At 39.9% G+C, this 21,419-nt stretch overlaps 1 protein-coding gene across 1 annotated transcript in view; it reads left to right on the top strand.

The window, feature by feature from the left end:
* The window catches only part of LOC108932684 (CUB and sushi domain-containing protein 1), a 389,881-nt gene that overhangs the window by 357,894 nt on the left and 10,568 nt on the right, over positions 1-21,419 (top strand). Inside the window, exons 46-58 of the mRNA XM_029251436.1 lie at positions 229-342; positions 1,370-1,558; positions 1,672-1,818; positions 3,363-3,551; positions 6,819-7,004; positions 8,669-8,863; positions 11,160-11,333; positions 12,767-12,940; positions 13,038-13,211; positions 15,424-15,612; positions 16,217-16,390; positions 16,696-16,878; positions 20,661-20,837. Of these exons, the coding sequence (XP_029107269.1) occupies positions 229-342; positions 1,370-1,558; positions 1,672-1,818; positions 3,363-3,551; positions 6,819-7,004; positions 8,669-8,863; positions 11,160-11,333; positions 12,767-12,940; positions 13,038-13,211; positions 15,424-15,612; positions 16,217-16,390; positions 16,696-16,878; positions 20,661-20,837 (2,265 nt within the window). The remainder of the gene's footprint in view (positions 1-228; positions 343-1,369; positions 1,559-1,671; positions 1,819-3,362; positions 3,552-6,818; positions 7,005-8,668; positions 8,864-11,159; positions 11,334-12,766; positions 12,941-13,037; positions 13,212-15,423; positions 15,613-16,216; positions 16,391-16,695; positions 16,879-20,660; positions 20,838-21,419) is intronic.

Genomic DNA, 21,419 nt, shown 5'->3' with positions numbered 1-21,419 from the left:
CTGGAAGTCCAACTATGCAGGATTTGGGAGATGTAAAACTTCTTGCCGTGGGGTTCTTATCCTTCCCGGGTCTATGGATGGGCTTCAGGAGGGATGTGAACTACATTCTAACTCTGAAAATAACAGAGAATAAAAGTTCAAATAAAACACAAATGTTACAATGGTAATATTATCTATGACATAATTCTGCATGAAGTTTGTGTGAATATAGTGTATAATTGTGCCTAGGAGACACTGTGAGGTACCGCTGCTTTCCTGGCTTCACACTGGTGGGAAATGAAGAGCTCACATGCAAGCTGAACTCCCACCTGCAGTTTGAAAACCCTCCTCCATCCTGCGAAGGTAAGTCAAACATTCTCTCTAACCACTCTGTGTTTCACATGTTCGCCATTAGCCTGCTATAGGGGTGGGAAATCCAGATCACCTCAGTGAGTTTAGCATTAACCAGTCACTAATTGAAAAGTAACAAGGTTTTGCTGCTCTCTACCCCTTGGAGTAATGGAGGCAATTTCATATACATGTGTATGAGGCCGTCTTTTTTTCCATCTGATATTCAACAGAATATCCTTTGGGCAGTCCATTTAAGACAGTAATTATTCAAAAGTGTTTTTAATTGCAAATCTGATTTTCATTCCAGGGCACTCAGCAAAGTCCCTTTGTATCATTTTGATATTCATGGAATTTTCTGAATAAATGTACACTTTGCAAAGAATAATTGAGTGAATGAAGCTATTGCTTTCAAAACCCTATGAGGTGCGCAAAGAAGAAAGGCTTAATTGGTGTACTTTCAATTTAGGACTGTTGTTTCTATAAATAGAGAACTGACAGAAGCAGATAGACACCATCCAGCTTCATTTGCACATATCATTTTTAATTACAGGGAGGACGTTATCATACAGATGGAGGGGGAGCATTTGGCGCCCAGTTAATACAATCAACAAAGCAAAAACAAGCTTATTTTAGTGAGCCATGAAGATAAAGTTTGGTTCAATGTAGTAATTTTGCTGTATGACCCAGAAAAGAGTTGAGATGAAAAGGATGTATTAATTTAATTTTCCACTCTTTTTTTAAACGTTCATGTAGCTAAAATCCAAGGTAGAACCAAGATGGAATGCAGCACAGCATCTGTAAAATTTTGTCCAGCTATACTTTTTTGTATATATAGAGTATGATAGTAGCATATCTTAGCCTCAGTAAACAGGGTATGAGGAAGTCAGGGAGGGTAATGTTTGCAACCTGTGTGGAATACCTTCCTCTCCCACAGCACAATTTGTTAAATCCCAAAGTTTAAGCACACACCCATCATTTCCACTTCTGACATTGTTTTTACACCAGCCAGTATCAAATGGATCCTTAATGTTGGTTTTAGCCCATTGTCCAGCAAACGAAGAGAGAACAGCATCTGCAGGGGTCATCCTCAGTCCAGGCTACCCAAAAAACTACCCAAACTCTCAGACCTGCTCCTGGGTAATCCGAGTTCGGCCTCCTTACACCATCTCCATCTACGTCGAGATGTTTCAGAGTGAAAAGCAATTTGATGAACTGGAGATCTTTGATGGTAATACGCTTTTTTTTAAATCACAACCAGCATTGAGAAGATGATGGGATGAGGTCATTCAGTGATACTTTCTGACCAAAACTTCAGGTCTACAATGTGTTTTGACTCCCCAGGTCCTTCTGGCCAGAGTCCATTGCTGGTCGCCCTCAGTGGCAACCACTCTACACAACTGAATTTCACAAGCAAAACCAATCAGCTCTACCTCAGATGGTCAACAGACCACGCTACCAACAAGAGAGGGTTCAAAATACGCTATACGGGTTTGTAATCCATTATCGTTCTGCTTTAAACTCCTCAAGCAAGACCATAACACAACTTGCCAGGCTTGAAAAACAGTTTTAAACAGAGACTTCAGGCTTAAAGTGCTGCAGCTGTGCATTTCCTTGCTGCCCATAGCTAGAAAATTGCATGCCCCTGTTTCCTGGTCAGGGGGGTGCGGTGGCGCAGTGGGTTGGACTGCAGTCCTGCTATCCAGTGGGTCTGGGGTTCGAGTCCCGCTTGGGGTGCCTTGCGACAGACTGGCGTCCTGTCCTGGGTGTGTCCCCTCCCCCTCCGGCCTTACGCCCTGTGTTGCCGGGTAGGCTCCGGTTCCCCGTGACCCTGTCTGGGACAAGCGGTTCTGAAAATGTGTGTGTGTGTGTGTTTCCTGGTCTGGATGTCACTTGGGATTAATATGCATGCTTCTGTCCTCTGAGGCTCCAGCTTTGGATCCGGTTCATGTCAAAGAGCAACAGCAAGTCAGCCTTTTCTAAGTTAGCCCTCATTAGCCTTGGTCCAGACAGGTATACCTCCAGGGACTTCTTTGCAAGTCCTTATAATGGAGGCCAAAGATCCCATGGTGAATCTTGCTAAATAACTGTCACGGCTGGTGCCTCAAAGAGACTTTACTCCATTGACCAGAAGTGATATATACAGCGGAGCCCAGTGGCAGTCATTGCTCTTTGTGCCATTTGTCTTGCTTTCTTCTCTGTTTGTCTGTCATGCTGCCTCTTCCCAGTTTGGCTGAATCTTTTGCCTTTCCATCCACCCTGCCAGTTTTCATTCCCTTCCATTGCCTTCTTTTTTCCATTGTGTTCCATATACTGAATATATAAATTACAGTTGTGGAACTTTGAAGAAAAACAATACTGAGTGATTAAAAACAGTACCTGTTTTTGTTATTATCTTGTTATGCCTCCCAAATGGTTACTGGGGCATAATACCCTTTAAAGACTTTTAAATAATGTAAGGATCCTGAGCACAAGCATAATACACCTCTTCTTGATCTTTACAAAACGACTCTGGGAGTTGACCTAGTACCCTGGCAAAGAGATTTTTTTTTTCTTCTTTTCTTTTTAAACAGTCCACTGGGCTTTCATCAAAGTGAATTAGGATGAATATGCTGCCTCAGGTTTTAACATGTGGTCTAATCACCACGCATCGAGAACCATTAATCTGATAGATGTATGCACCATTTTCTGTCTGTGCTCAGATTATACCTGCAGTATAGGAAGACAATAAAAAAAATGTAGGAAAGTACAAAGTAAAAGAAGACAAATATTGTGAGTGCCTTGACTCACTTTTTCAGCTGTAGTTATTAGTTGCCCTACAACAGCACAAGTTATGTAAAACAAAAATGAAAATTCTGGCTGTACTTGCATTGCATACAGTACTTCTTGCTATGGCCATCTTGTAATATTTAATGTAATATGGATTTTTAAAAAATATTTACAGGTGCACCCTTTGTAGAGGAAACCTTTTGATATTTTTTCTTTCTGTGGATAACATTTTTTTATTATTATTTTATTTTATTTTACCTGCACAGCTGCATACTGTAGCATAAACAGTCCACCTACAAATGGTGGAATTCTCAATAGGACAGGAGATCGGCCAGGAAGCAAATTGCAGTACTTCTGCAATCCAGGATACAGGCTCGTGGGGCAGAGCAATGCAACATGCCAACTGCAACCCAACGGACTGTATCTTTGGGATGTTCCACTCCCGCTTTGTCAAGGTAGGAAATCGTCCTGTATGTTGCATATGTTCATTTTACTGAGGAGTTTTAGAGCAGTTGGTCAGGATTTTGACATGTCATGTTTTCATCTTTCACATCATGAAGAAATCAGTGGGACATCATTTACTGAGAAACTTGCAGCATGGCAGTTTATAAGGTCTTAGCTATGTCAACACCACGTAGACTAATATGCATTCCCCACTCTGTTTATATTGCAAATGATATATTTAGACTACAGTTCAGATGCTTAAAAGGGTTTATAGGATTACACTATATAACAGGACCTACTCAACCATCGACAGAATGAGGCACCTCACCAGTTCATCTGCCAAGATCTGGAGGTCTTGGCATATGCATAACATGTAGTTATTGGGAACAATGCCATATGGTTATGAAGAGCAGTACTTTTTATGTTCCATTCACCAGAGAGAGATCACAGGCTACAGTTTTCAAATTTTTTTTATTTACTTATTTTCTGTACATTTTTTTAAGTTTTTGCAGTTTGTTTCCAGAGATGTTCAATTCATTAAAATTGAGCCTTGCTGGGTAATAAATAAATAAATAAATCAAGACATTTTCCTATTTCTTCCCCTCTCTTTTGGAGAAATATGTTACTTATCAAATATTATACATTTGAGTGTATTTTCCTTTTTAAAGATCTGTACATGACTGATTTAATGGGCTGGGATTTTATACAGCCGTGTATTTTTCTCTAATCGTATGTTCTACACGTTGAGCCTTTCTCCAGTCATGATGACGTAGTACAAAATTCCACATAAAATTTAAAATCATTAAACTTTTTATTATTGCAGGGTATTTAAAGACTCCTTGCCATTGACAAAAAAAAAAAAAAAACTGCAATCTTTTAAATGCATTTACAAGGAGGAGCTTGAGAACGCAATGTGTACTCTTGACATTTTTCCAGTGTTGCAAAGGCTAAGATACTAAGTATGATGTTAACTGTATCTTGTCAAACATTGAAGACTCAAGTGCTGACATTTTTTTTTACTTATTGAGACCCCCTGGGCTTGCAAAAGTGCACAACTGGATGTGATACGAATGAATGTCAGCAGCGGCTCTCAAAACAAAGGGAAGGTTAATGTATCCCAGCTACATGCAAGCTTTAGCATTAAACCAGGGAGCTGTGCCATGAGATTCACGTTTACAGCCTTCAGGGCTGCAGCCACCAGATGTCCTTTAGGCCTCCTTCCTCGGCAGCTTGTGGCATTGCTCGAGTGTGTAGACAGTTCCTTGAAAACTGGCAGATTGTGCTTTACTCATTATATAGATATATATATGTAGATACATAAACTATACACACACACACACACACACACATATATATATATATATATATATATATATATATATATATATACACACACATATACATACACACACATCATCTGATCCTCTTGTCCCATACGGGGTCACGGGGAGCCAGAACCTAACCCAGCAACACAGGGCGTAAGGCTCGAGGGGGAGGGGACACACCCAGGACAGGATACCAGTCCATCGCAAGGCACCCCAAGCGGGACTCGGACCCCAGACCCACCAGTGAGCACAACCCAGTCCAACCCACTTCATAAATATATATATATATTTAGAAGGAGAGAGTGAGATAGCTCTCTCTCACTCTCGTAAGTAGAGCTACACTTGTTTGTTCCAAGGCTATCTTGATTTTTTTTTTTCCTTTTAACTGAACTAAATCCCAGCCTCAGGGTCATGTGAAAGAATTTTTCTCTGCATGTTTATCAGTTCTCCTCCACTGTGAATAGCAAATTTGTACTCTTACAATCCTGTTGATAATCTTCCTGTAGAATTACAGGTAAAGACAATTGTTTTTAGTTTTTGTAATTTAAAATTACAAGATTTAGGCAATTGTCAATAGGTTTAAATAAAATCTTTTTTAATTGAAGTAACACAGCTGAATACATGCTAGGTGGCACGATGACACAGCTTCTAACCCCTGTGCCTCATAGCTCCTGGTTCAGTCTGTACATAATTTACATATTATCTCCGCACTCATGTACGCTCACTTTTGGTGCCCTGGTTTCCTTCCACCATCAAAATATATGTGTCCAATACTTCTAGGACAGGCTCCAGAACAAAATGAACCTGCATTAGACAGGTGAATGAATGAATGAGTTAATTAACTAACTAATATACAGCAGTCTTTTATTTTGTTCTTGCGCTTTTGGTTTAACTAATTTCTCACCAATTTTATTTCTTACTTGGACTATAAAGCACTTTGAATGACCTTTGATACATGTGCTATATAAATAAACTTGCCTTGCCTTCCTTAAGGTATTTTATTTAAAATACAAATAAAGCTGCTTATGATGCTGGAAATCCCAATTAAATTAAACACAGGCCACAGTGCGACAGTTTTCAAGGGGGGAAAGTTATGGCATTAAGAGCTTTGCTCATTTTTACCTAATTGGAGTAGTCTACATTTTTTTTTATTATTATTTTGATGAGGAGTGGTCAAAGTGACAGTTAATTTAATCCAATTATTTCCTGTAAGCAGTGCAAGCAATTTGTGTTGCAGTTGTAGGTTCAGGTCGTGGCTGTACTACAGCATGTTCTCGGTCTTCAATTAATCATCAGCTTCACTATCAGTTATGTGATCCAATTGGGCAAGTAAACAACCTAAACAGGCTTTGTAATTTTTATTCAAATGAGGAAAACACTAAAGCTTTGTGACTGGGTTTAATTAAGAATAGATTCTTATTTAGTGTGTATCACAGTTGGGAGTTGTATCTGTCAAATGAGCAAAAAAAAAGGCAGAAAAACATAAAATCAAAGACACTGATTGAGAAGATTTTAATAAGGTTTGGAAATAGCTTCTTTTTCATTGTAGATAATATTTCAATGGTCTGTGGTTTTGGTTTATAATGGAAAATTGAATGAAGTCATTGCTTTGAAATGTAGCTCTATTGCATTAACACTGGAGATGCAGGCTAGAATCTGCCTCCAGCTTATGTTGTTTGTATGGATGGATGGATGGATGAACAATACATATGTGAATTACTTAAACACGTAAATTCTGTACATTTCTTCCCCTTAAAAAAAATATATATATATATATTTGACCTGCCTGAAATGTCTGGACACTTTTGTGGAACTTTTGAACTTTAGCATTTGCTGTATGTATATGGACGTATTTGCAACGATCAGTGTACTGGCTCTGCGTGTATGTTGTTATGACCATACGCTGTTCATTAAGCTACAACAAATAAACACAAAAAACTGTTATTTTTCCAGCTATATCCTGTGGAATTCCAGAAGCTCCTGGTAATGGCTCCTTCCATGGATTCCAGTACACAGTGAATAGCAAAGTTCAGTTCAAGTGCAACGAGGGGTACAGGATGGAGCCTGGCCACTCGGTCACGGCCACGTGCCAAGAAGATGGGACATGGAGCAACTCGGCACAACCACCGAGATGTTTACGTAAGATATTAACTATTTTATTCTCATACCAGCCATGCACGCCAGCAAAATCTCTTGTGTCATTTACTGCCATACCAGTCAATCTGGCCCCTTCTTAAATCTGCCGTCTCAGAGCTGGAGTAGTTAATTGGTTCAATTAGCATAATAATTACTTTTTCTCTGTGCCTAAAGAGTCAAAGGAAACAAATACCAGCATGCACTGCAGCTCCTCTAGACAAGGATTAGCTGTAAAGCCATAAACACTCATTTACCCACCACTCACTCAACAGATAAAATTCTATTATCAGTTTGTATTAATTCTGACCATTCTTAGAAATAATTGTATTCTCATTACTTTCTCTTAAGCACAGTAACAAGCCTAGCTGTTTTTTGCAATATAAGCAAGCATTAAATCTCTAAAGTTGCCTGAAATTACTGTATAATTTAATTTACGCTTGTCTCTGCAATTATTAAATTCAGTAATGGAAAGCAAAAAAAGTTTTAAGGAGATTAATGATTCGGGACAGTAGGCATTTGTCAAGTTTGGGTGAGTGAAGTGCCCATGAGAGATGTTTTAGATGTGTGGAGACATAAAAGAAATGAAATTTACAATAAGCTGTCATATTTTTTATGTGCTGCATTATCTGCCCTAATTTAGCTTATGTATCTGCAGACATGTAGATGTGTTGCCATGTAGTTTAAATTTTCTTGCTTTGGTTTCCAGCAAGAAACTAATATACAACAAACAGTTTTTTACTGGTTTGTTAACTGGACATGCTCAACTCTTTAATTAAATGCATGTAATTTATGTGACCGAGTTTCCCATTCTTTCAGTTTTTGATCTGAACAGTTACCTAACCCATGAAAAGCAAGCTGTGACCAGATTTGTACAAGAACATCTAGTGTCCTGCAACTGCCATCTTTCACTTTAATGGAATCACATAAGTAATATATGTGTTGGTGCTATACAATGAATTACTTCTACATACGCCCATGCAGCAAGTCCCTTTGTCTCCTACAGACATGGTGGTTAGGGAAATTCTGTAGGCAGACTTTATGCTTAGAGTAGAAGGTTTCAGCTCTGGTCTTATCAGAAACCACTGTATTTTTATTTATGTTTTGCTTTACTGAGATGTAGCTGCTGATTGACTGAACTACATTATTCAAATACTGCGATACTAAAAAGATCATAAAATGATGGTTCTCACCTAGTGCAGTTGATCTAATATTACTGAAATTGTCCGATCCGTTCAATGAACGGCTTAATCAAGCACTATTAGTTAAGCACTCAATAGGAACAAATGCCAACATAAACAGAGCTCAGTCAGGGCCAGAGTTGAAAACCAATGATGAAGAAGTCACCCCAGTTACACATGTAATACAGTGAGACTCCCAATTACACAAAATAGTAATCAGTCAATCCCATTTACAGCTCTTACACTGCAAGGTGGAATTCAACTTCTTTTTTTTTCCTTTTTTTACTGAGAACAATATATTCTATGAATTATAAAAACATGTTTCTTTGTTTTAATCTGAGAAAACCTGTAATATCTGAGCGACTCTGGTATAATAAGATTCGCGAGAAAGACAGACACTATGTTGCGATTTGTACTACATTTATTCAGTGGTCCTTCAGGTGAAGGATCACGGCTGGACTAATGTCATGGGTCACTCTCTGTTTGCAGCAATGCAGTGCCCCAGCATTGAGACCGTGCTTTCTGAGCACATGGTGTGGCGCCTACTCTCCGGCTCACTGAATGAGTTCGGAGCCCAGGTGATGCTAAGCTGCTCACCCGGCTTCTACCTGGGGGGTCGCAGGATCATCAAGTGCTTAGCTAATGGCACCTGGAGTGGCCTGGAGGAGAAGTCCACCTGCAAGAGTAAGTAAATACTCAAAGATTTCTTCTGATGTTAACTATGTGAGAGTCAGAGCAAATCCTTATTAAGCAAATGAACACCAACAAAAAATAACAGGCTATGTTTACTGACTCAGGTACGGCAGTTTGACTGTGCAGAAAATTGGGAAATGAGGTGTAAAGGTCCCTACAAAAATTGCTGTATTGAAGTTAATTAATTTTATTGCTTGTTTATGCTGTATATGAATACATAATGGAAGATTCTTGACTGAGAGAATGTGCTCGTGCAGAAGGAAAGCTGTTAATAAAGAGCTAGCTTGGTCGTGGTGTCACTTGAGCCAGAGTATCAATATGTTTCTTGACGAGAGTGTTACTGGTACTGTTACTGTTACTGTTCATGGAGGCACAGTCTGCCCATAAGAATAAATTTATGCTTCTTGGGTGTACAGATGTACTCAAGGCAGCGGAATAGCACTCCTCCTTTTTTTTTTCTCCTTCAAGCAGAAAAAAAAAAAAACTGTCCGAGAATGGGACCATGTACCCTAATCATCGACATCTGTCTGCTTGTGCATAAAACGGTTCCTCTTGCAACGACAGAGCCCACTTGTGAGAACTTTGTAGTGAAGAAACCCAGGTTTATGTCTCCAGCTGAGTCTAACTGCACGTGGACTGGTTTCCTGTTGAACCGTAGAGCTCTTCCAGAGCATAGCTTTTCGAGAATCAAAGAAACACTCTCAAACACTGTCACTTGTCAAGTGATTGATGGGCCGTGCTCCGCCCCCACTCTCCGCGGCTGCCCTGTGCAGCTCCGTGCGACCGTGTGATGAATGTGTACATCCCTTCCTGTTTGTCATTGTTTGGAACCTGTATTCTATCAAGCCAGGTACCCACATCTCTGTTCCTTAGGGGCCAGTAACAAATTGTCACATGGAACAGTAGCACGGTAATGTTTCTGTTTTTTTCTCTCTTTTGTTGGACAAATATCGTGGATATGCATGGCCTCTTTTTAATCCATCACCCTGGGGACTACCAGCATCACGGTCACATTATAGTACGCCAATTTTGCTCATAAGAGCCAAGTGGTTGTTTTCTAATTTGGATAAGAACCCTCCTTGTGTAGTTTCTAATTTGAGTAATGCATAATATTTCTAAAAAAAAAAAAAAAAAAAAAGAACTTTGACAAACTTGCAGCCGGATTTCACCTTGCCCTTTATTAAGCCTTGGTATTATATTGCAATGATTCATGTTCAGGGGGGTGCGGTGGTGCAGTGGGTTGGACTGCAGTCCTGCTCTCCGGTGGGTCTGGGGTTCAAGTCCCGCTTGGGGTGCCTTGCGATGGACTGGCGTCCCGTCCTGGGTGTGTCCCCTCCCCCTCCGGCCTTACGCCCTGTGTTACCGGGTAGGCTCCGGTTCCCCGTGACCCCGTAAGGGACAAGCGGTTCTGAAAATGTGTGTGTGTGTGATTCATGTTCAATCACAAAAAACTCTCCAGCTGCAATTTTCTCAGCCCGTGTCTATATTTCCTTAGCATAAACACCTCTGGTAAACAATATTGTAATAATGAAGTAGTCAGTGAAATACACCTCATCTAATGAGAGGTTAGAAGTGTAAGTAAATACTTTTAATCAGGGAAGACTTAATATTTAATGTGTTTACATGCAGTGATGAATACATGGGAACACATTCATTGCAGGAGCTTTTCTGTGAATCTTTGTGTCGAAAAGATGAATTATTTACAAACATCACGACTTGAGTGCAGCCGGGCGTTGAAGACATCTAACATACGATTACTCATATATTAATTTTCTTTCCTGGAAGCCTTCATGTGTGAAAAATGTGCATCGATGTTTGTCCAGCTGCAGATTTTCAAGACTGCCGATGCAACGCACAAATTGCGTGAAAGGATTGTTGTGCAGAGTGACATTTTCCTCTTGCTAAGCAGTCATCCGTGTCCTCCCTCACACATTCAGGAGCCCATTTACAAAGCCAGAAGTTCAGTGAAGCAGATTTAAATGCTATATAGTGTCCATAACAGTGTGACCCCCTGCGGTTCAATTACTTGGACTTAGCTATAACCTTTTGACCATTACACTTAGAACGTAGGTCATATAAATTAAATTAGTCCATAAACACAGGCACACCCTTCATGCTATATACACCCTTTTTATATCAAGCGCTCTGGAGAAGGGTCCTATATAAAATGAATTGAACTGAATATTTTATACTATTTTAATATATTGCAGCCCCTTTCTTTCTGTTTTCCCTTCAAGCTAGAACTCCTTCCAGTAACAGACAATCTGTCTTTTTTGGTCATTCTCAGTTATTTCATGCGGAGACCTGCCCTCCCCCCCAAACGGCAATAAGATCGGCACCCTGACCACTTTCGGAGCCACTGCCATTTTCACATGCAACACTGGCTACACGCTGGCTGGCTCCCATGTGAGGGAGTGTGGGTCCAATGGCCTGTGGAGCGGTGTTGAGACAAAATGTCTAGGTAAGAGTATCTCTCAGGATAGCTGAATCACTCGACTTAGAGAAATTAACATCTTAAAGTTCCAGAACAGAAGAATGCAAGAGGAGACAAAAGCAGGAAAAAAGGTGGCGTAGAGGTCAGGACAGTAGCTTGTATTCTAACGGTCCTGGGTTCAAATCTTACTCCTTCCATAGTACTCTTGAGCAAAATACTTCCCTTGCTGTGACAAAGTAAGAATACACTGTTTTATAAATGGGATGATTAGCTTTGTAAGTTAGTGGACAAAGGCATCAACCAAATAAAGAATAATAGGATGTTATTGCTCTTGTTAATGAGTGAAATATTTTCTAACAAGGGTTGATTTTGGAATTTCATCAGGAGTAAATTTTTATTAGAACACTTTGATTAGTGTAGTTTCTCTGACAAACTGCGATATTACAGTTTAATTGCACAGGCTATCACACGTTGGGAAAGAAGTGGTTGAGATCTCCATTCACCATCTTCATCAAGAGAACAATTTCTTGTTTTTGTTTGCTGCTTCTCCCTCATCCCATTATCATTTACTCTCGGTTAACTTTACCTCTAGATCTGGTAAGGCTGTATGGTTCACTGCTAAGGTACACGCCTTGAAGTATCGCAGTTAGTTGTTACATTTATACACATTGTGGACAGTGTGGTTTGGAGCCGGATGCTCCGAGCCACAGTGAGTCTGCATGCTTTGCTCAAACCTGAGTTTAAAAAAAAAAAACTTCATGGTAAGTGAACTGTGATTAAAAGAGCAACACTCGACTGAAATGCAGGATGTTTATTACTAGTTATTGCTAATTACATTCACACTCTGCAATTCAATAATTCAGCAACAAAGCGCCCTTCTCTATATTCATCGTATTAATTCAGGTGTATATGTATGTCTTCAAATATATTAAAATTGGTTTCCAGGGGCATACAGCCACAAACTTCTGTCTACATATTAAATGAACATGAATTGATTTCTCAAGTGATTAAAATAGTAATAAAAATGCTATTCCTTTTTTCTCCTCAATGAGCTTACTTTTCCTCTTGTGGTTTTTTCCGCACAAACTGTATAGTAATTTAAGGAGCAGCAGAGAAAGTGTAATAAAAGCTAATAATTCATCTGACTAATTCAGCTGAATCAAGCGAGATAAGGCAGAGCCAAACGTGCGTGTTTACAGAAAAGTTTTGAAATAAATATAAAAAAGGAGTGTGGTACAAAAGGGTTCCTGACCCATAACCACTGTGGAAATCTATGCCTCTTGTGTAATGTATAAGGCAATAGAATCTCAGCAGAAAACTTGTAATATAGCTGCACAGATATGAAACTATAACAATCATATTTCATACTTTTTCCACCAGCATGAATTATCTAGGTAGATTTAGATGTTTTGGATTTTTTAACTGATTTTGCTTCTATTAATATATGCCTTTCCCTCCAGCTGGACACTGTGGCTCTCCTGATCCTATTACGAACGGCCATATCAGCGGAGATGGGTTCAGTTACCGTGACACGGTTGTGTACCAGTGCAACCTGGGCTTCCGTCTGATTGGCACTTCGGTTCGGATTTGCCAGCAGGACCACAAGTGGTCGGGGCACGCCCCTGTCTGCGTTCGTAAGTCTTAATACAAAGTGTTCCGCTCAGGCTGTGTTGCGATGTTTCTTGTTTCCCTCAAGGGCTCATGCTTACGTCCAGCCCTTTCCATCCACAGCCATCACATGTGGTCACCCTGGCAACCCTGCACACGGCCGAACCAACGGCAGCGAGTTCAACCTCAACGACGTGGTCAACTTCACGTGTAATGTGGGCTACCTGCTGCACGGTGCCTCCAGGGCCCAGTGTCGTGCTAATGGTCACTGGAGCAACCCCCTCCCAGTGTGCAGGGGTATGAGCCTTTAATTAGTAATGCTACTGTTTATGAAACTCATATTGTGGTCCATTTTCCCAAAAATGTCGACGGAAATATTCCGTACTCCATGCATATTCTATTTGCAAGGGGGGGTATGGTGAAAATCTGCAGGAATCATTGGTATGGAACCACACTATTTTCCTTGCAAAATGTTGTCCTTATGCTTCTCCTGATCCTGATGTTTTGATTTGTAATTCAAATGATTGTGCCAAGCACCTCTGACAATATGGCACAATTTTTCAATAGGTGAGCATAATAGAGTGCAGTATATGAATAAGTGGAAAACACCTTATTTCAAAATTCTCTCTAAATGCATTTTAATGCAAATGCTGCCAGGTTACCATGTGTATTTGATTATAACTGTAGACTGAAAAGTTATAACTCTGTTCTTAATTATTGTGGTTGAGACAGGTCTTAAAATATTATGATGCATGTTATTATTACAAAATTCACAAGTGTATTCTATATACAGCTGGAATTAATTTTCATAAAATCAATGTACCATACAACTTCAGCGGTGGTCAGATACAGACACAAACCTGTTATTGTTATTATATTTCATTTTATTTTTGCCAAGCAGTCTGTTGCTGTTGTTGTTGAGGTACGATGTAAATATGATTATATAAGGATTGAGTTGCACTGACTGAACATTAATATTTGATATGGACACACTATCAAGCAGTGCGATGCATTTAAACTAAACCGTCTTCGTGAATTCAGAACTGAGATTTAGAAGAAAGAAGGCGGCTATTTATGTTCACCTCCATGTCAATGGACATTGTCACTGAAGTCAATCCAAGGCTTTCCCAGATGAGTCATATCCCCTTTGGAATAACTCTGCAATCCATCATCTCTGCATGCTGTGCCCTGGCACGTTGCATGGTTTACCGCGACAACGTGTCTCGTTTTACATAAATACATTTCTAAGTCAGCTGTGATCGGAAAACCAACAGCCACCTAAATAATGGCGGCTATCAAAGCTGCCAGGAAGCGTACCAATAGCAGGTGCCACCCCCAGCAGCCCGCCTCCTTTTCCACCTGGGGTGTTTAATTGTTTGCCAGAGCCATGGCAGCTGTCACTGAACACGCTCAATCTGTTTTGCTTCCCCCTCAAACTGGATTTTGACCTGAGGGCAGTAGAGGGAAAGCAAAGACTTCCTCGTCACTCGGCCTCTTCTGACATTTCTCCATTAAGACGAGTGGAAGAAACTTGTCAGTGGCATCTGCTGAGGAGAAACATTACACCTACTGCATGTTTCTCTGTCCTTTCTGGGAGAGGCATATTCACACAGTCGGGCAGGAGTGTGTGAAAAGGCATTGACTCGAAAAGAATTATGAAGAGTGGAGAGTGAACTATTCCCCCAATGTCTCTTTTTATGGCTTTCATTCTTCCACCAGTTCTCCATTCTCCATGGTGAAGGTCTGAAATGACCTTCTCTTTGTCTCTGTCTTCATCTGCCTCTCTCGTTCCTTGTCCCTTGGTCTGAATCTGTCCATTTGTGTTTCTTGGTCTCGCTCGATCTGTCCCGCTACCTTTCACTCTTTTGCTGTCCATCCATCCATCCATCCATCCTGACTGTCTGTCTCCTTTCCTTCTTTCACTATCTCTCCATCTCAGATCTCTCTTTCTCCCTCTACATCCACCTCTCTCTCCAGTTCCATCAGACTGTCCATATTCTCTGTACTCCTCTCTTGAATAGTTACTTGAGCAGCTCTTCTTCCTCCTTCTCCTGCTGTCCATCTATCATCTCTCTCTATCTTTACCTCCATCTGAGTGTCACTTCTCTCTCTTCCTCGCCCTTCTCACCTCATCCTTTCACATCAGTTGCTCTCAGTCTCATCTTATTTACAACTATCTCCCTCTCTGCATCTCTTTTCATGCAACTCTTCCCCCTCCTTTTCTCCCTCTTTCATATCCATCCCTTTCACTTTCTGCCTGTCTCTCTTCCTTCCTCTTCCTGTTCCCAACATGCACTTTCCATCCATCTTACTCCTGCTGTCTGTAGCCACCCATCTATCTCTTTCCCTCCCTTCTCCCTCTGTCTCTCATCCTCTCTCCTCCCTTTCTTTCTTTCCTTTCATCTCCTTCAATGTCTCTCTTTCACCACCCATTTCTGTCTCCTGCCCCGCCCCCGTTCCCATTTTTCCTGTCAGACACTGAGCATCTGGTTGGTTTTTTATCTCGCAGTGGTAAACTGCTCGGATCCAGGCTTTGTGGAGAACGCCATCCGTCACTCGCAGCAGCACCACCACGAGAGCTTCAGCTACAGCACCAGCGTGATGTATCACTGCAAGAGGGGCTTCTATCTGCTTGGTTCATCGGTCCTCACCTGCCAGTCAAATGGCTTGTGGGACAGATCACTTCCTAAGTGCCTTTGTGAGTGATTCACTGTGATTTCCCTAATTTGCTGTGGCACCAGTTGTGGCTGCATCGGCATCTCAAGTAGTGTTGCAGGCGGAAGCGTCAGGAAGTGGCAGAAAAAGCCATCACTGCACTTGTACTGAAACAGGCCCCATTTTTCAAACACTGCCTGTCAGATGGTTTTTATCCAGTGTGTCTGATAAATAATATGTCGTGTAATTTCCCAAATTGCCTTTTTATTGCAATGCGCTGTATTCTTAATTCAGCTCCATAGAGCACCCGCTCTATTGATAGTAATGAAATAAATATCTAAAACATCACATCAGTCACATTTAGTTTCTTTACTTCTGGATTTTTTCCATTCCAATATAGCATACATAAAACTAAATTTACACTTAATTTGAATATGTGGAATCAAATCAAGGTACTTGGAGAGTACCATTATTTTTGGTTTTCAAAGAGCAATAAGAGTACTATTTAAAAAAAAAAAAAAAAAAACTGACCTCTAACTTAGCTGTAGAGGTAGTTTCAGTAAATTAGTACTTGTTGCAATGAAAGCATTGCCGGCAAGTGTTGGCTTATATTTTGTGTTCTTTGAAATGCTGTCCTTTCCCTCCAGCTATTTCCTGCGGAGACCCTGGCACTCCGCCGAATGCTGTGATGTCGGGGAAGAAGTTCATCAACGGGGCTGTGGTCTATTACTCCTGCAGCCAGGGCCGGGCGCTCATTGGGAACGCCACGCGCCAGTGCCAGGAGGACGGTCGCTGGAGCGGTTCACCCCCCTATTGCTCAGGTATGAACCACAAGCAAACTGCAAATGGGCTGTGTATGGTATGGATCGGTTGATGAAACAAAGGCTTTGCCATGGGTCCAGTCAGAATATGGCTGAAATAAACCTGTTGCACTGTAGGATATAGCATAACAGATAAACTATACTCCTGCCAGTCATTTACCTCATGCTCATTCATATTATAATCAAATTCAATTGTGATTGCATTCATACAGACAGCATATAGCAGTAGAAGAGAACAGATAATAAATAATAAGTTTGTAATGGATTTTGGAAGCTTCTCATCAGTCCTCACTTCCCAAATTCAGGCAACAGCCCTGGTTTCTGTGGAGACCCTGGTATCCCCCCACACGGCTCCAGACTGGGCGAGGAGTTCAAGCTGAAGAGCCTCCTGAGGTTCACCTGTGAGGCCGGCTATACGCTTATCGGGTCAGCTGAGCGCACCTGCCTCCTCAACGGTTCCTGGAGTGGGATGCAGCCGGTGTGCGAAGGTGAGGAAGTCCAGCTATTTTTCACTTTAAAATATTCTAACAAATCGAAGAAAATTCCACTAACACTTCACATGCCATGGCATTTATTTGAGGCTAAAAATTTTTCTGCAATCAAAAATATTGATTTGTGAATGTTATGTGCCTGCTTTCATATAGTGTTTAGAGTAATTGCATTGATCTGTAAGGATGTAGGTTTCAATCCAGCTCAAAGTCAAGGACACTATTACATTTATGAATTTATGCAGTGAATTTATGCAGTGAATTTATTTGTAATGTGCAAGCACACACACACACACACACACACACCGGCTGAAACTGCTCATCCCAAGTGGGGCAGCGGAGAACCAGAGCCTAACCCGGCAACACAGGGCGTAAAGCTGGAGGGAGAGGAGATACACCCAGGATGGGATGCCAGTCCATCGCAAAGCGCCCCAAGCGGGACTCGAACCCCAGACCCGTCAGAGAGCAGGACCCGACGAAAAATGTGCAAATAGTTTAGTGTAAAAATTTAACATTGCAAGTTGCTTTAGGGGAAAGATAAACTGATAATATCCAGTTTCAATAATTATGAATATGCAGTTTGAACAATTTATTTGCAAAGCTTTAAGCCTCTTACTCTCCCTGGGTGACTAGGGGTACCTGATATTTGAAGTAGGTCCACACATTGTTCTACAAACTTGGTTGCTGAATTTGTGCGATTGGATCAGACTTCATAAATCGTAAATTTAACAGTGATGGCAGCCTATAAAAGCACTGAGAAGAAAAAAAAAAAGCATATACAGACTGACAAAGGAAAGGGCAATAGGAACTGAGCTGTGAAGTGCTCATCAAGAGTGTATGTATAGATGTGGATATGAAAGGCCAGAGGAGGGTTGCACTGTTGCACTTCCTCTTAACGTGGGGGGGGTCGTCATGCACAATTTCCTGTGGCTGATGTCTTTCCTGTTACTTTCATGAATCTTAAATACATTTTTTTTTTTTTTCTGCTGAACAAAACGAATGTATCCTTCACATTTGCAGGCAGAAAGAACTTTATGTAACCACTAGAACAGTGTTCAATGTTCTTTTAACGCTCACCTGAGAGCTGCATAGTGGTTTCTTTTGTCTGACAACCTGTGCTGGTGACGTGTTGCTGTTTTGTTGTCCAAGACTGACAATGTACTAAATGAGTAATTTTCTTAAATTAGTTTTCATACTCATATATGATATGTCATATTAAGGGTGGTTTGTCTGAGACTCATGTCGGCTTCGGGCCCAGAATACATCTCTCTCTCTCTCTGCCCCACAAATTCAGTGCAATTCAGCTCCAGCACAAAGTATGGTGCAAACCATGTTGCCATTGAATGAATTATCATAAATGAACAAAATTGTGAATCGGCTCTCTAGAATGAATTGAATCATATCAATCGGTTGAATAAAATCAGATGCCCTGTTTCTAAGCTGACCGATGGACATTCATTGCATAACTTAATGAGAAAACATTCAGTCTGGTGAATCGCTTTATTCACTCCCACTCACAGTGAATGTAACATTTATTTCCATTTATCTTGCCAGCCAGCTCTGTTTTACTGGCAAGAATGAAATTGTTGGTCAATTTCTTATTCTTTTCCATGTTTGGGGCTGGTAGAAAACATGGGAAAGCAGTTAAACTTTTTGCTCTAAATGTCTTTGAATCACGATACATATGAGACATGGAGATTAACATAGCAGATAAGTCCTGAAACACAGAAACAAACATGTTGAAATAATTATTTAGAATATTTTCTTATAGGAATCTAGAGTTTCTGATTCACAGTAAACAGATTCATTGAACATGTTCTTATTGGGGAAACTGCAGCTTGGTTTAGATTATGCAGAACAACCAAATGTGCTCAACACTTCCCAAGGTAATTTATTTATACAAATCCCCCAAAATTTCCCAGTAAACCTATTCAAATGATGGATTACATTTAAATGCTCAACACTATAATAGCATATGTGAGGTGTGACCTAGCAATGGTAATATATGATAACAGGTAAGATATTTCACCAAGGGGAGTTGTCTACTTGTCAACACAGGGCCCAAAGAACAGATTTACTGCTTGGAAAATTCAATAAAATTTCATTTCATGAGAAGAAACCATATTTGTAGTGACTGTATAACATCGTGCATTCACAGCTAGGAACAACCAAACATAAATGTCAAAGTCAGCATAAGATGTACTTTGGTAGTAATAAGGTAAAAATCTAGATCATTATCCTAATAATACTAATTTTCATATTGATAATATTAGAATTATATTATTATGCTTACTATGTTGGGTGTGCTGTCTTTGAGATTTTTTGTTTAATTTACAATTTTATTTATTTGTTTTTTGTTTATCGATCAATCAATAAATTTTCAAATATGTTGGGCACTCCTGAAATATAGATAATATATTTTATTATTTGCAGCTGTAAAAAATGCAAGATAAGCTTCTGCACTGCATTCAGAAAATCGATAAAAATGCATTATTTAGATGGGCATTTATAATTGAGAAAAGGGGTATAACAGCTGCTCTGAGGGAGTTAATACTGACCAGTACTGGAGTAATTCAAAGCACAAGGCATAGCTGAATAGAAATGGAACAAACAATGTCTTGCAGATATTAAATGTAAAAAGAAGTACATAAGAGACCAGAAAAACACTCTGGGTTAAAAGAAATGACTTCCTCTCCAAAATTATATCTGCCCTCAACAAACCTTTCTGGGGGTTTCATAGACTTTTTTTTTTTTTTTTTTTTTTCGTTAAGAAATCCATAAAGGGACTTCTATTGATTAATATTTATTGTTGCTATTATAACTTTGTTGAATGTGAGTGGCCCTTAGCTACATTCCTCTGTGTACAAAAAAATAAATTTCCATAATATTTACTTTTCTTTCAGCAGGTGAAAAGAATGCTAAATATGCTACATACTATTAATACATGCATGCAAATGAGATTACGGTGGTCGTCAGTGTTTTGTTTTTATTTCTTTTTTAATTTTATAGGATACTCATCAAACAATAACCCTAATACAAAAACTAATCATACTCTTTAAAAACTTGCAAAAAGCAATGAACTACACCAAGCAATATTGTACACTATCCAAAGCTTATGAATCACTTTTTCTAAAAGGTGTTACTAATTAGATTAAAAAATGTTTTGTTTTCTTGCAAAAGGAATGGAGAAGCTGTCATGGTAAAACCATCCGTATCATTTCTGCAAGTTCATTCATGAACATTATATTTCACACTTTTGAATCAGCTATTCCCACATTTGAATCAGTAGTAAAACCAGAGAATACAAATCAAACATCATGCTGTATTGTACATACTTTTTGTATATTTCTCTTTGTGGCATTCACTTAATTTATTTTACATTGTTTTGCAGACATTACAGAAAGTAAAATAATCTACTTTTACAGGCTTTCCAATATTTCTTGGTTCTAAAGCAATATGCAGTGTATCTGCATAAAACAGACAGTGTTCCTGGATGTCTCCTCCTGTCAGATGTTTAAGACCATAACTAAGATAGTTTTTTTTTTGGATAAAAGTGTTCTCGATAATCTCTTGTGGGTAGCTGCCTTCCATGGTTTTAGTTGGTTTGTGTCATCTCCAGATGCAATGTAAATTTATGCAAAACGTTCTTCTCCAAGTGAACTTCACTATGCTTCAAGAGGTTTGGTCTGGGATGGAACATGTCCATTGACTTATGGCTGTGGTTAATTATGAGCGCCGTCACTACACTAATCTCTGTGTTGATTGGCTGACTCTTGCTGCAGCTGTTTCCTGTGGGAACCCCGGTACACCAGCCTTCAGCAAGATCGTGTTCAGCGATGGAATCCTCTTCTCCAGTTCGGTGACATATGCCTGCTGGGAGGGATACAAGACCTCGGGCCTCACCACCCGCCACTGCACCACAAATGGCACATGGACTGGGACCTCCCCTGACTGCACAGGTGAGAGAAATTATCCCAAGGACTTAATTGAAAAAAAAAATAAAAAACTATTCATAAAGATGCCCGTTCAGGTCAATCAAAGCAATGTCAAAATTAAGCTTTATGATAAATACATCACAAAACCATAGCTAAAGTAGATATAGATTGAACAGTTCACCAGTATTATTGCCCACTTTTCATTGTCACAACAAAAACATACGAAAGCAAAGAAGACTGATTCAAACGACCAAATAAGCGGGGGGACGATACCCCATGACAGGTTCGTCTACAAGTTTTCATGGATTCCCAGTTTGCTGCGGTCATCATTTACACGTAAAACTTATCCAAGGTGAAATTATTCAAGCAATATGTTTAATTTATTAATTGCTATAGGACACAGCAAAAATCCACAGACCCTTTGGCCTACGTTAATCCTGGTGGTCCAAGGCTAATGTTGTCAGTGGCTTTCAAGGCCTTGCTGAGTCTCAAAATTGTTCCAAAATTGTGCTTTAATATGGTAGAAATATAATATAGTCCAGCACATTACTCTGGTTCTAGGTTCAATGAACAGTTTAATGGAAATGGCATCTTGTTTTGTCATTT

This window comes from Scleropages formosus, chromosome 4, assembly GCF_900964775.1.
Source record: "Scleropages formosus chromosome 4, fSclFor1.1, whole genome shotgun sequence".
NCBI classification, from domain to species: Eukaryota; Metazoa; Chordata; class Actinopteri; order Osteoglossiformes; family Osteoglossidae; genus Scleropages; species Scleropages formosus.
This window is presented reverse-complemented; position numbering and strand designations above follow the sequence as displayed.